The sequence below is a fragment of the Oncorhynchus kisutch genome, linkage group LG22, assembly GCF_002021735.2.
Source record: "Oncorhynchus kisutch isolate 150728-3 linkage group LG22, Okis_V2, whole genome shotgun sequence".
Lineage (NCBI taxonomy): Eukaryota > Metazoa > Chordata > Actinopteri > Salmoniformes > Salmonidae > Oncorhynchus > Oncorhynchus kisutch.
This window is the reverse complement of record NC_034195.2, coordinates 19,125,328-19,140,459: the sequence shown is the minus strand read 5'-3', so window position 1 is coordinate 19,140,459 and position 15,132 is coordinate 19,125,328. Positions and strand designations below refer to the sequence as shown.

Here is a 15,132-nt window from a genome sequence, read left to right as displayed (position 1 = left end):
GGTCAGGGCGTGAGTTGGGGTGGGTAGTCTATGTTCTTTTTTCTATGTTATATTTCTATGTCTTGGCCTGGTATGGTTCTCAATCAGGGACAGCTGTCTATTGTTGTCTCTGATTGAGAACCATACCTAGGTACCCTTTTCCCCCACCTGTTTTGTGAGAAGTTAACTTTGACTTTGTTCAGGGCACATAGCCCAAAGCTTCACGGTTTGGTTTTTGTTCTTCGTTTTGTCGGCGTCATTTTTGAATAAAGAGAAAATGTACGCTTACCATGCTGCACCATGGTCCAGTCCTTCAGCCAGCCGTGACAGAACTTCCCACCACCAACGGAGCAAGCATGGTAAGGTGGACTCCTGGACATGGGAGGACGTTCCATGGGAACAGGTGTAGGCAGCTAGGAGAGCAGAGGCAGCTGGAGAAAGGAACCAGCGGTATGTGGGAACACGGCTGGCAAGGAAGCCTGAGAGGCAGCCCCCCAAAAATAATTTGGGGGAGTGTAGCAGAGTCAGGAAGCAGACCGTGGCTTACCGTGGCGAGCATGGGACTGGTCAGTCCCCGTGCTATGGGGTGATGCACATGGTACCGAGGCTGAGTATTCACAGGCCGGTATGCTCGGTGCCAGCGTCCCGCATTTGCCGGGGGGGAAGCTGGCATCCAGCCAGAACGGGTGGGGCCAGCTCTGCGCTCGAGACCTCCAGTGCGCCTCCATGGCCCAATGTATCCTGTGCCTCCTCCCCACACTCACCCTGAGGTGTGTGTCCCCAGCCCAGTGCCACCAGTGTCGGCACCACGCACGCATCAGTCAGGAGCTGCCAGAGCCGCCCGTCAGTCAGGAGCTGCCAGAGCCGCCCGTCAGTCAGGAGCTGCCAGAGCCGCCCGTCAGTCAGGAGCCGCCCTTCACTCTGGAGCTGCCAGAGCCGCCCTTCACTCCGGAGCTGCCGGAATCTCCCGTCCATTCGGGGCCCACTGCAGGGGTCCCCAGTCCGAGGTCGGCGGCGAGGGTCGCCGCGCCAAGGGCGCCGCTTAAGTGGGCCAAGACTATGGTGGAGTGGGGTCCACGTCCCGCACCAGAGCCGCCACCGCGGACAGACGCCCACCCAGACCCTCCCCTATAGGTTCAGGTTTTGCGGCCAGAGTCTGCACCTTCGGTGGGGGGGGGGGGGGGGGGGGGGTACTGTCACGTTCTGACCTTAATTTGTTTTAGTTTGGTCAGGGCGTGAGTTGGGGTAGGTAGTCTATGTTCTTTTTTCTATGTTGTGGTTTTGCGTTTGGCCTGGTATGGTTCTCAATCAGAGGCAGGTGTCGTTCGTTGTCTCTGATTGAGAATCATACTTAGGTAGCCTTTTCCCACCTGTGTTTTGTGGGTGATTATTTCCTGTTCAGTGTTTTCATTGACCTTACGGGACTGGTCGTTTTACTGTTTTGTTCAGTTATTTTATAAAAAATATGAACACTTACCACGCTGCGCTTTGGTCCTCACCTTCTTCCACCACAGACATTACATTTATACAAAATTTAGTTATTTGTTACATTTGACTGCAGTTCTACTTATTTCTCTGAGATGTAGGCGGATCTATAGCGTTTTGCAAAAACGCTGATAATTCACTGATAATTTGTCTCTCTGAAATCGAACCGTCAAGTGATAGATTTGAAACAAATACTGTACATGTCTGTCATTGAACAACCCCATGTCATGATTAGATAGTGAAAAACTCACCAATATCTTTCATCATTTCTTTAAACATTTATCAACATTTCTGAAAATGTATATATCGAGTTTTGGAATGAAACTCTTCATACGTATGAATGACTAATACGTTGAAGTTAAAAACCACACTCTTGAAGTGATTGTTCCTCTATTAGGATGCAAGGGAGATACCTGTAGTCTCAGTGGCTACTCTGGAAGCCTTTGTCTTGTTGATGGATGCCTCCAGTCTGACGGTCACAATCAATTTGTACTCTGACGAGCCATCATCTCAAATACTGAGGAGAAAGTATGATTGATGAATATGTTGAGGAATGTATCTTGAAATTGTTCAGCAATTAATCTTGGTAAATCACAATAATAGTGCCAAAAATAATCCACTTTAAAAAAACAATATTTGAAACATGATATGGCTTGGCGCTGCAATGCAATGCAGCCAGTTACCATGGGGATGGAACAACCCACACAACACCAACGTAATAATTACTGAATGACATTGAAACAAGTACAAAGAAGAGCAAAATATAGAGTTTTGCTAAATCCAAAGTCAATAACACACAGATAAACATAAAATGATACCTAAGAGAATTAGTAACCAATGTCAATATTTACATATACCTATGATGAGCTACTCTTATTATAGTGCTGATGTTGTGTACTTTAGAGAAATGAGCAGAAGACAAATGTATCGTTGTCCACTGTAACAAATGGACTAATAAAGTGGTAATTAGCAAATCTGTGGAGTGACCCACGTGACTAACAGGAAACTAATGCAGTTCTACTTCCTCACTCCTCCAGGACGGTCCTGATCACTCTGACGTCGGTGGTGTTGCTGGTCATCAGTACTGACTGGATCAGCTGGGACAACCTGAACCGCGGCTTTCTGCCTAGCGACGAGGTCTCCAGGGCCTTCCTGGCTTCCTTCATCCTGGTCTTTGACCTGCTCATTGTCATGCAGGTAGGGGCTCCCCCATGGCCAATTAAAAACTAGCTGGGCTCCATTACTCTCCCCCTCTTTTTTCCCTTTATCTCTCCCGTTCCTCACCCCTCCCTCAGTCACAGGGGCACTGCGGCACTGGGTTGAGAGAGCGAGAGAGGGAGACGTTTGATCAGTCAGAGCCTGCATGACTACACACCCACAGCTGCTTCTGATTTATATCTCTACCCCTCATCCACCCAGCCATCCCCCTAACCAGCCATCCCCCTATCTAGCCATCCCCCTAACCAGCCACCCCCCTAACCAGCCATCCCCCTATCCACCATCCCCGTAACCAGCCATCCCCCTATCCAGTCATCCCCCTATCCAGCCATCCCCCTATCCAGCCATCCCCCTATCCAGCCATCCCCCTATCCAGCCATTCCCCTATCCAGCCATCCACCTATCCAGCCATCCCCCTATCCAGCCATCCCCCTATCCAGCCATCCCCCTACCCAGCCACTCTCCTACCCAGCCATACCTCTACACAGCCATCCCCCTATCCAGTCATCCCCCTATCCAGCTATCCCCCTATCCAGCCATGCCTCTACCCAGCCATCCCCCTATCCAGCCATCCCCCTATCCAGATATCCCCCTATCCAGCCATCCCTCTATCCAGCCATCCCTCTACACAGCCATCCCCCTATCCAGCCATCCCCCTATCCAGCTATCCCCCTATCCAGCCATGCCTCTACCCAGCCATCCCCCTATCCAGCCATCCCCCTATCCAGATATCCCCCTATCCAGCCATCCTTCTATCCAGCCATCCCTCCATTCGGCCATCCCTCCATTCGGCCATCCCTCCATCCGGCCAGGCTTCAGCTAAGGACTTACCCGTGCTCTCCTCTTCTGTGAACCCAGGACTTTTCTAATGATGACTCATAACATTTAATGTTTTCTTTCCTTTTTTCCACTCAATGTCCTCCATCCCTCCATCCCACAGGAGCCTATACATCAATAAAGTGTTTGTCAGTGGCATACTCATGAATATGCAAATGTATTTGTCTGGGTAGAAAATGCATAGCGGTGTTTCAAGGAGAGAAGGCTTTCAACACAGTAGCCTCAAGCCAAATACAGACTGGGTGGTTTGGAACTCAAGCCTAAATCAGCCAGGCTTCTACTTATGTTTAATAGACATATTTTATCCGCTTTCTTATTGCTTAAAGGATTACATAGTCTAATATCTAGTAGCCCTTAATTGTCTGTTTCCATATGTTTTATGTAATAAATAATTAGTAGCTTCTCATGGATGACTGTACACATTATTGTCTAATAAATTCAGGCTGTGATGGGGAGTCCCATTGGGCAGCGCACAATTGGCCCCCAGCATCGTCGGGTTTGGCCGGGGTAGGCCGTCATTGTAAATAAGAATTTGTTCTTAACTGACTTGCCTAGTTAAATAAAGGTTCAATAAAAAAAATGAAATACCTCAGTTTCCCTTGCTCTTCAGAGTCGATACCTGTGGTTATGGCACAATTCTTGTTTTTACAGAGCTATGATGATTAGTAGACAATGATTTATATGTAGCATACAAGTTATTTCCTATTATTGCTCACCTCAGTCATTCAGTTGATATGTTTAAATAACGTATTACATAGTCAACTGTTGAATGACTTATTTCTGATTAACATGGCCGTTTTTCTCGTTGTTTCAAGTTTTATTCGTTGTATCATGTTTTGTCTTTGAATAGGCTTCACTTTTCACTGGTGTCTCCTCTGTTCTCAGAAACGGGCTAATGCGTAGTGACCAGTTGTTTCCGCCAGCTGTCAGTTAGAGCTCCCATCTCCTGCCTCAGACATCATCCCATATGACTACTGCAGTCTCCATAATGTGACTTCCTCATTTGACTCTCTAGTCCCAGCCAGTACCCAACTACTCACCAATCACACTCCTGTTTTTCACCGCTGGGCTGTATTTCACTCTCATTCAGATGCCTTTGTTTATGATAGCTAGCCCCCTCTCATTTTCTGCGCTGTGTACAGCACGCACGTTTACTAGGGTTATTTTATGGTTTCAATAAATAACCGTTAGCGCTCACAAGGACCTGAGGCCTGCTGTCATTGCACTCTATTGTGGCATAGTCAATAAAAACCTCTCTACTCCTCCTTCCGCCATTCCGACCCACATCATTCCAAATGGCTTCATTCACCTTCATGTATGCGTGCTGTGGCTGGTAGTTAATCTCGCACCTCCATGAGAAATTAACAGACACAATTAACGGACTGGGCTGGATTTACCTCCCAGCTGATGGAGATTTGCGAGGCTTTTATCTGGGTATTTGATAGTCTAGTATATTCTTCCGTTTTTTTCCCAGGTGTGTGTGTGTAACTTTGCAGACTTAAAGACTTGTGTGAGTGAGTGTGTGGTGTGTGCGTGCACGTCTGTGTGTGTGTTGCGTACATGCTCACTGTTTATGTCCTAGAGACTTATTATTTCATGTGAGGGGGCACATTGCTTAAATGTCATCCTTATTAGTGGGACTGTATCAGGAAACAAGTATACATGAGTAAGTGGAAGGCCTAATTAATATCTAGGGGGGGATATCTATATTCATATACTCACATATGAAAAGGTAATCCATTTGTAAGTATTGAAAATGGCTGCTGTTTAGTTAAATAACTATCACTAAAAAAGAACACCCACAAATCTAGTTGTTTCAAAAAAATATTATTAAGTAAGCAAACTGCTTCCACAGCCCTTTTTTAGTTTACTCACTTTTTGGTCCAAGGGTTACCTGAACAAACAAATAATGTGTTGCCCAAACTTAGCTACAACTTGAGAAAACTTTTGCAAAAATTCAGTCAATTTAATATGATGTGTTTGCTTAAGTTGTCTCATATGTTCATTCAACTGGAAATGATTATTTGTACATCTTAACTAAAAAGGCTGTGGAACTGGTTAAACACACACAAACCATGCTTTTAACATACAATGTTTTCAATATTTGACATACATGATTACATTGTGCACGTTCATTTATACAGTCATTATTATTCAACATGTCCCCACCTGGGATTTGAACTCACTACCTCTTGATTCATGGCATTCCAATCTTCCTGCTACACCACCATGTCTGTGCAATTATCAGTTAACAGGTTTGGGGGGTAATCTGTTACATGTAAGGGATTACAAAAAAGGGTAACTGTAATCGTTACCAACGAAAGTATTGTAATCAGATTACAGATACTTTTGAAAAACTAGATTACTTTGAGTATTACTTTTAAATTCAGTAAGGATGTTTGCAGGAAAACATATTTGACAGTTCTCTGTTTTCTCAATGACATTCAAATCAGCATTGAAAAAGGTGCATGTTTAAGTTTGTTCCACCTGAGGGAGTCTGACCAGAGACCACTATGATGACACATCAAATGGTTTGATGGATCGCAGGAAAAGAGCAGGAATAGGCTGTTGTAGGCTACAGTCAAACATTTCTTCCAATGGTGCGACTGCTGTCAACATCCAACGATTATCCAATTTGAATAAACGCTAGGAAGAAAGGACGACAGCAGTGGTGTAGTCTACGGCGATACAGATATCACTTACTACATAGCACATTGATGTAAATCACACATTTTCGCTTTATGGATTTTTTTGTTTTGTGGATGGCTGTTTACAAATCTAAATGTGTATTTGAACCAAATTATGGTTGAATTCAAGAAGTTTACATTACCAATCAATTATTGTTTTTGAATCCAGTGGACAGCCAGTGAAAAATGTGATCTTGCAAGAGCTGCATAGTGCGGATCCCAGCCTATGGAATAAATGTAGGGCTTTTATTGCTCAATCTAATCCATGCTGATAAAAAAGAAGTCCTATTCTTGAAGATCAAGGTGTATGACATTTATTGGAATGACTAGAATTCTGATCGACTTTTAAATGATATCTTTACATAAAAAATCAAACCAACACATAAAGTAAGATTTTACATCCATATATGGCCAGCTGTTTCCACTTTAACATTGATTTATCCTGCAATAGATGAATTATTCATTTGGTAACATATATACGTAATCTAAAAGTAACTGAATGTAATCAGATTATGTTACTGAGTTTGGGTAATCCAAAAGTTACATTACTGATTACAATTTTGGACAGTTGACTAGTAACTGTAACGGATTACATTTAGAATGTAACCTACCCAACCCTGTCAGTTAATCTGACTATTCTCTATTCATTGATTCAATTGACTTATTTAAGCAATACATTTTTTTTTTTATGTTACTCCTTAATCACTATGATAAAGAAAATAATTATTATTGGGTGTACTTTTAACAGAGCTGAGATTTTATTTGAAGTGCAAAGTGTAGCAATACAGGTCAAGTCAGATATGGACACATATGTGGTGGAGTAGGAGAAAGATTGGAATGCTGTGAACCACAAGGTTTTGAGTTCAAATCCCAGGTGAGGACAACTTTAATATTAATTTCTATATGTATATGAACATACACAATGTAATCATCTGTGTCAAATATGTAAGTTGAAAAGTTGTATGATAAAACCACTGTGTCTGTGTGTGTGTAACTAATTCCACAGCATTTTTTTGGTAAGATGCCCAAAATAATAATTTATAATTGAATGAACATATGAGACAATTTGAGCAAACGCATAATTTTAAGTAGACAGAACTTTGGGCCAACAAAAAATGATAAGTTCAGATAACACTTTGACCTAAAAGTTGAGTAAACAAAAAAAAGTCTGTGGAAGCAGTTAATTAAGAATATTTAGTTTAAACAACTCCATTAAGTTTTTCAGTGTAGGCTATACTGTCATGATCGAAGAATAGGTCGTTATGCATAAAAAGAAAGATCTGTGTGTGTCTTCGGGTTATCTAAGACGTACAGCATGTGTCTCTGTCTGTTCAACACACATATTCTTCCCAGACATTATCTTCGGCATATTTCATTGATCTTACATTGTAGAGTCTTTATTGACTTTTCCCAATCAGGGACTTAGGAGGCACAGAGTGGTTCGTGATGTCTGTATTGAGTGGTTTGTGATGTGTTTTGACATGAGGAACCCCCAATGCACAAAGGCACAGTACAGGGCCCTGTAAACACACTGTGCACTGCAGCTCTCAGTTAGACTTTTGACCTCTGTGGTACCTTACCCATCAATAGACAACTCTCCTGAATCCCTAGCAAGTATCATGAAAAGAAATCCCTGTTGTTCACTTTGGAACATAATGTATTGTTGTCTCTGATTTTATGCTTGGTCTTACATGATGTCTGTTGTTTACTTCAGTAAAAGCTGTCACTATGAAAGATTTCTGATCAGATGGACTCCTGGGATGGTTGTTGAAAATGAGCGGGAGCTAGACACAGTAGGGTGCAAAGCATTGGATGATTGTGTATCAAATCAAATGTGATTCGTCACATGCGCCGAATACAACCTTACAGTGAAATGCTTACTTACAAGCCCCTAACCAACAATGCAGTTTTAAAAAATATGAATAAGAATAAGAAATAAAAGGAACAAGTAATTAAAGAACAGCAGTAACATAACAGTAGCGAGGCTTATATACAGGGGGTACTGGTTTACATACACTAAGTTGACTGTGCCTTTAAACAGCTTGGAAAATTCCAGAAAATGATGTCATGGCTTTAGAAGCTTCTGATAGGCTAATTGACATCATTTGAGTCAATTGGAGGTGTACCTGTGGATGTATTTCAAGGCCTACCTTCAAACTCAGTGCCTCTTTGCTTGACATCATGGGGAAATCTAAAGAAATCAGCCAAGACCTCAGAAAAAAATAGTAGACCTCCACATGTCTGGTTCATCCTTGGGAGCAATTTCCATACGCCTGAAGGTACCACGTTCATCTGTACAAATAGTAGTATGCAAGTATAAACACCATGGGACCACGCAGCCGTCATACCGCTCAGGAAGGAGACGCGTTCTGTCTCCTAGAGATGAACGTACTTCGGTGCGAAAAGTGCAAGTCAATCCCAGAACAACAGCAAAGGACCTTGTGAAGATGCTGGAGGAAATAGGTACAAAAGTATCTATATCCACAGTAAAACAAGTCCTATATCGACATAACCTGAAATGCCACTCGGCAAGTAAGAAGCCACTGCTCCAAAACCGCCATAAAAAAGCCAGACTACAGTTTGCAACTGCACATAGGGACAAAGATCGTACTTTTGGGAGAAATGTCCTCTGTTCTGATGAAACAAAAATATAACTGTTTGGCCATAATGCCATCGTTATGTTTGGAGGAAAAAGGGGGAGGCTTGCAAGCCAATGAACACCATCCCAACCGTGAAGCACGAGTGTGGCAGCTTCATGTTGTGGGGGTGCTTTGCTGCAGAGATACTGGTGCACTTCACAAAATAAATGGCACCATGAGGCAGGAAAATTATGTGGATTTATTGAAGCAACATCTCAAGACATCAGTCAGGAAGTTAAAGCTTGGTTGCAAACGGGTCTTCCAAATGGAAGCATACTTCCAAAGTTGTGGCAAAATGCCTTAAGGACAACAAAGTCAAGGGATTGGTGTGGCCATAACAAAGCCCTGACTTCAATCCTATAGACATTTTGTGGGCAGAACTGACAAAGCATGTGCGAGCAAGGAGGCCTACAAACCTGACTCGGTTACACCAGCTCTGTCAGGAGGCCAGACTTCACCCAACTGATAGTTGGAAGCTTGTGGAAGGCTACCCGAATGGTTTGACCCAAGTTAAACCATTTAAAGGCAATGCTACAAAATACTAATTGAGTGCATGTAAACTAGAGGTCGACCGATTATGATTTTTCAACGCCTATACCGTTTATTGGAGGACCCAAAAAAGCCGATACCGATAAATTGGCCGATTTTAAAATAAATAAAAAAATTAATAATTTTTTTTTAAATTTGTATTTATAAAAAAAAAAATTACACAATTACAACAATACTGAATGAACACTTATTTTAACTTAATATAATACATCAATAAAATCAATTTAGCCTCAAATAAATAATGAAACATGTTCAATTTGGTTTAAATAATGCAAAAACAAAGTGTTGGAGAAGAAAGTAAAAGCGCAATATGTGCCATGTAAGAAAGCGTTTAAGTTCCTTTCTCAGAACATGAGAACATATGAAAGCTGGTGGTTCTTTTTAACATGAGTCTGCAATATTCCCAGGTAAGAAGTTTTAGGTTGTAGTTATTCTAGGAATTATAGGACTATTTCTCTCTATATGATTTGTATTTCATATACCTTTGACTATTGGATGTTCTTATAGGCACTTTAGTATTGCCAGTGTAACATTATAGCTTCCGTCCCTCTCCTCGCTCCTACCTGGGCTTGAACCAGGAACACATCAACAACAGCCACCTTCGAAGCAGCATTACCCATGCAGAGCAAGGGGAACAACTACTCCAAGTCTCTGTGCGAGTGAAGTTTGAAACGCTATTAGCGGTCACCTCGCTAACTAGCTAGCCATTTCACATCGGTTACAGCCTAATCTCGGGAGTTGATAGGCTTGAGGTCATAAACAGCGCAGTGCTTGAAGCATTGTGAAGAGCTGCTGGCAATATGCACGAAAGTGCTGTCTGAATGAATGCTAACGAGCCTGCTTTGCCTACCATCGCTCAGTCAGACTGCTCTATCAAATCATAGCCTTAATTATAACATAACACACAGAAATACGAGCCGTAGGTCATTAATATGGTCAAATCAGGAAATTATCATCTCGAAAACAAAACGTTTATTATTTCAGTGAAATACGGAACCGTTCTGTATTTTATCTAACAGGTGCCATCCATAAGTCTAAATATTGCTGTTACATTGTACAACCTTCAATGTTATGTCATAATTACGTAACATCCTGGCAAATTAGTTCGCAACGAGCCAGGCGGCCCAAACTGTTGCATATACACTGACTCTGCGTGCAATGAAAGCAAGAGAAGTGACACAATTTCACCTGGTTAATATTACCTGCTAACCTGGATTTCTTTTAGCTAAATATATAAGTTTAAAAATATATACTTCTGTGTATTGATTTTAAGAAAGACATTGATGTTTATGGTTAGGTACAGTCGTGCAACGATTGTGCTTTTGTTAAATCATCCCCCGTTTGGCGAAGTTGGCTGTCTTTGTTAGGAAATAATAGTCTTCACACAGTTCGCAACGAGCCAGGCGGCCCAAACTCCTGCATATCCCTGACTCTGTTGCAAGAGAAGTGACACCTTTTCCCTAGTTAAAAGAAATGTATGTATGTAAACTTCTGACTTCAACTGTACATGTAGGTAGAATTATTTAAGTGACTATGTATAGATAATGACAGAGAGTAGCAACGGAGTAAAAGAGGGGGTGGAGGGGCAGTGCAAATAGTCTAGGTATCCATTTGATTAGATGTTCAGGAGTCGTATGGCTTGGCAGAGAGACCTGTCTATGACTGGGGTGGCTGGAGTCTTTGACCATCTTTAGGGCCTTCATCTGACACCGCCTGGTATAGAGGTCCTGGATTGCAGGAAGCTTGGCCCCAGTGATGTACTGGGCCGTACGCACTACCCTCTGTAGCACCTTTGCTGTTTCGGAGGCCGAGCAGTTGCCATACCAGTCACTGATGCAACCAGTCAGATGCTCTCAATGGTGCAGCTGTAGAACCTTTTGAGGATCTGAGGACCCATGCCAAATCTTTTCAGTCTCCTGAGGGGGAATAGGTTTTGTCGTGCCCTCTTCACGACTGTCTTGGTGTGCTTGGACAATGTTAGTTAGTTGGTGAAGTGGACACCAAGGAACTTAAAGCTCTCAACCTGCTCCACTACAACCCCATCGATGAGAATGGGGGCGTGCTCGGTACTCCTTTTCCTGTAGTATGCAATGTGTTCATGTGTTTGTACCTGTCCCTATTCAAATAAACCATAAATAAAATATAGTCTATTGGGATGTGTTTTCAGGACTGGGAGTTCCCTCAGTTCATGGGCGACCTTGATATGAACCTGCCTGGCATGTCCACCACACAGCTCAAGTTCAAACTTCCTGTGTGCAAGAGCATCTTCAAAGAGGAGTACCACATTCATATCACAGGTACGGACATTACCAAGCAACATGTATTACATATAAAACATACTATACTTTTTCCACATTTTGTTACGTTACAGCCTTATTCTAAAATGTATAAAATAAAATACAGTTCTCGTCAATCTACACACAATATCCCATAATGACAAAGTGAAAATAGGTTTTTGGAAAATGTTGCTAATTTCTTAAATACAAAAAACTGAAAATTCACATTTATATAAGTATTCAGACCCTTTAGTCAGTACTTTGTTTTTTATTTATTTTTATTTAAACTTTATTTAGCTAGGCAAGTCAGTTAAGAACCAACTCTTATTTACAATGACAGCCTACCCCGGCCAAACCCTAACCCGGACGATGCTGGGCCAATTGTGCGCTGCCCTATGGGACCGGTTGTGATACAGCCTGGGATCAAACCAGGGTTTGTAGTGGCGCCTCTAGGACTGAGATGCAGTGCCTTGGACGACTGCACGACTCAGGAGTACCTTTGGCAGCGATTACCCCATAATGACAAAGCGAAAACAGGTTTTTAGAAATTTTGCAAATGTATTAAAAATAAAAACAAAAATAGTTTAAGTATTCAGACCCTTTTTTGCAATGAGACTCGAAATTGAGCTCAGGTGCCTCCCGTTTCCATTGATCATCCTTGAGATGTTTCTATAACTTGATTGGAGTCCACCTGGGATAAATTCAATTGATTGGACATGATTTGGAAAGGCACACACCTGTCTATATAAGGTCCCACAGCTGACAGTGCATGTCAGAGCAAAAACCAAGCCATGAGGTCGAAGGAATTTTCCGTAGAGCTCCGAGACAGGATTATGTGGAGGCACAGATCTGGGGAAGAGTACCAAAACATTTCTGCAGCATTGAAGGTCCCCAAGAACACAGTGGCCTCAATCATTCCTAAATGGAAGAAGTTTGGAACCACCAAGACTCTTCCTAGATCTGTCCACCCGGCCAAACTGAGCAATCGGGGGAGAAGGGACTTGGTCAGGGAGGTGACCAAGAACCCGATGGTCACTCTTGAGGAATCTCCAGAGTTTCTATGTGGAGAAGGACAACCATCTCTGCAGCACTCCACCAATCAGGCATTTATGGTAAAGTTGCCAGACGGAAGCTACTCCTCAGTAAAAGGCATATGACAGCCCACTTGGAGTTTGCCAAAAGGCACCTAAAGGAATCTCAGACCATGAGAAACAAGATTCTCTGGTCTGATGAAACCAAGATTGAACTCTTTGGCCAAGCATCACGTCCGCAGGAAACCATTTCATCAAGCTGTGGGCCTGTTTTTCGCTGTGGGCCTGTTTTTCAGCGGCAGGGACTGGGAGACTAGTCAGGATCGAGGGAAAGATGTACGGAGCAAAGTACAGAGAGATCCTTGATGAAAACCTGCTCCAGAGCACTCAGGACATTAGACGGGTACGAACATATCTGGAGAGACCTGAAAATGCAGAGGATCTGCAGAGAAGAATGAGAAAAACAAATACAGGTGTGCCTGTATACAGGTGTGCCAAACTTGTAGCGTCATACCCAATAAGACTTGAGACTGTAATTGCTGACAAAGGTGCTTCTACAAAGTACTGAGGAAAGGGTCTGAATACTTATGTAAATGTGAATTTTCAGTTTATTGTATTTAAGAAATTTGCTAAATTTACAACAACAACAACAAGAAATTCATTATGGGGCAATGTGTATAGATTGATGCAAAACAATTGAATGCATTTTAGAATAAGGCTGTAATGTTACAAAATGTGGAAAAAGTCAAAGGGTCTGAATACTTTCCCGAATGCACTATATCTGCCCAATTGATTTAGATGGTATAGAGGTATACCACTATTATTTAAATGTTTTCACTCTCCATCTGGCCAGCTGTGATGGTTGCACCATGACACTGGTCTAAGATGAAAAGAGATCAGATACACCTGTTGTAACATGTCTTTTTCATCCTACCAGCAGGTCTTGTTTCTGACATCCTCTTCCCCCTTGCTGAGGTGTAATGTGCCTCAATCAAATCAAATGTTATTTTTTGTATGCTTCGTAAACAACAGGTGTGGACTAACACAGTGAAATGCTTACTTATGGGCCCTTCCCAACAATGCAGAGAGAAAGAAAATAGAGAAATAATAGAAGAGTAAAACAGGTAATAATAAAAATACTAATAGTTGGATAATAGATCCAATGAGTAACAATAATTTGGCTATCCATATTACAAGGGGTACCAGTACCGAGTCCATGTACAGGGTTTGTAATTGAGTTCGATATGTGATGAGTCAAAAAAGGTAGTGCAAAAGAGTCAATGCAGATAGTCTATTTGGTGAACTATTTAACTAACTATTTAGCAGTCTTATGGCTAGAAGCTGTTCGGGGTCCTACTGTTGTTTCCAGACTTGGTGCATTGCCATGCGGTAGCAGAGAGAACAGTCTATGACTTGGGTGACTGGAGGCTTTGACAATATTTAGGGCCTTCCTCTGACACCGCCTGGTATAGAGGTCTTGGATGGCAGGGAGCTTGGCCCCAGTGATGTACGGGGCCGTCCGCACTACCCTGTCTAGCGCCTTGCGGTCGGATGTTGAGCAGCTGCCATACCAAATGGTGATGCAGCCAGTCTAGATGCTCTCAATGATGCAGTGGAAAGAACTGAAAACTGCTGTTCACAAATGCTCTCCATCCAACCTCACTGAGCTCGAGCTGTTTTGCAAGGAGGAATGGGAAAAAATGTCAGTCCCTCGATGTGCAAAACTGATAGAGACATACCCCAAGCGACTTACAGCTGTAATCGCAGCAAAAGGTGGCGCTACAAAGTATTAACTTAAGGGGGCTGAATAATTTTGCACGCCCAATTTTTCAGTTTTTGATTTGTTAAAAAAGTTTGAAATATCCAATAAATGTCGCTCCACTTCATGCTTGTGTCCCACTTGTTGTTGATTCTTCACAAAAAAATACAGTTTTATATCTTTATGTTTGAAGCCTGAAATGTGGCAAAAGGTCGCAAAGTTCAAGGGGGCCGAATACTTTCGCAAGGCACTGTATTCTCAGAGAGTACACTCTTCCATTTAAACCATCACCCATGTTTCATTACGTTTCACAGCATGCTCCCAGGGACAACCATCAAAGTGGAGAGAAACGAATGTTCCGGTGCTAAATGTTAAACTGTTCAAACGCTCCCTGATTTACACTAGGTTGTTAACCCTAATGCATCGCACACTCATTTAGCATTATGTTAAATGGTCTAACACTATGTGACTGCTTTGACTAAAAGCTTATCAACGGTGTTGCGTCTCAGGAAAGGGAGGGAATGGTGTCACATGTACCCAGGGAATCATCTGCCTTTAGATAAGTAAACCTGGAGATATTGCTACCATTACTGTAATGACCTCATTTCATTAAGAGTCCATGTTGGACCTATGTTAGAGGAATTTACATCCTATATGTTCATTAACCAATTC

General features: G+C 42.4%; 1 protein-coding gene across 1 annotated transcript in view; it reads left to right on the top strand.

Annotated features, from left to right (window-relative positions):
- The window catches only part of tmem117 (transmembrane protein 117), a 65,983-nt gene that overhangs the window by 46,513 nt on the left and 4,338 nt on the right, over positions 1–15,132 (top strand). Inside the window, exons 6-7 of the mRNA XM_020456762.2 lie at positions 2,502–2,661; positions 11,562–11,691. Coding sequence (XP_020312351.1) covers positions 2,502–2,661; positions 11,562–11,691 — 290 coding nt within the window. The remainder of the gene's footprint in view (positions 1–2,501; positions 2,662–11,561; positions 11,692–15,132) is intronic.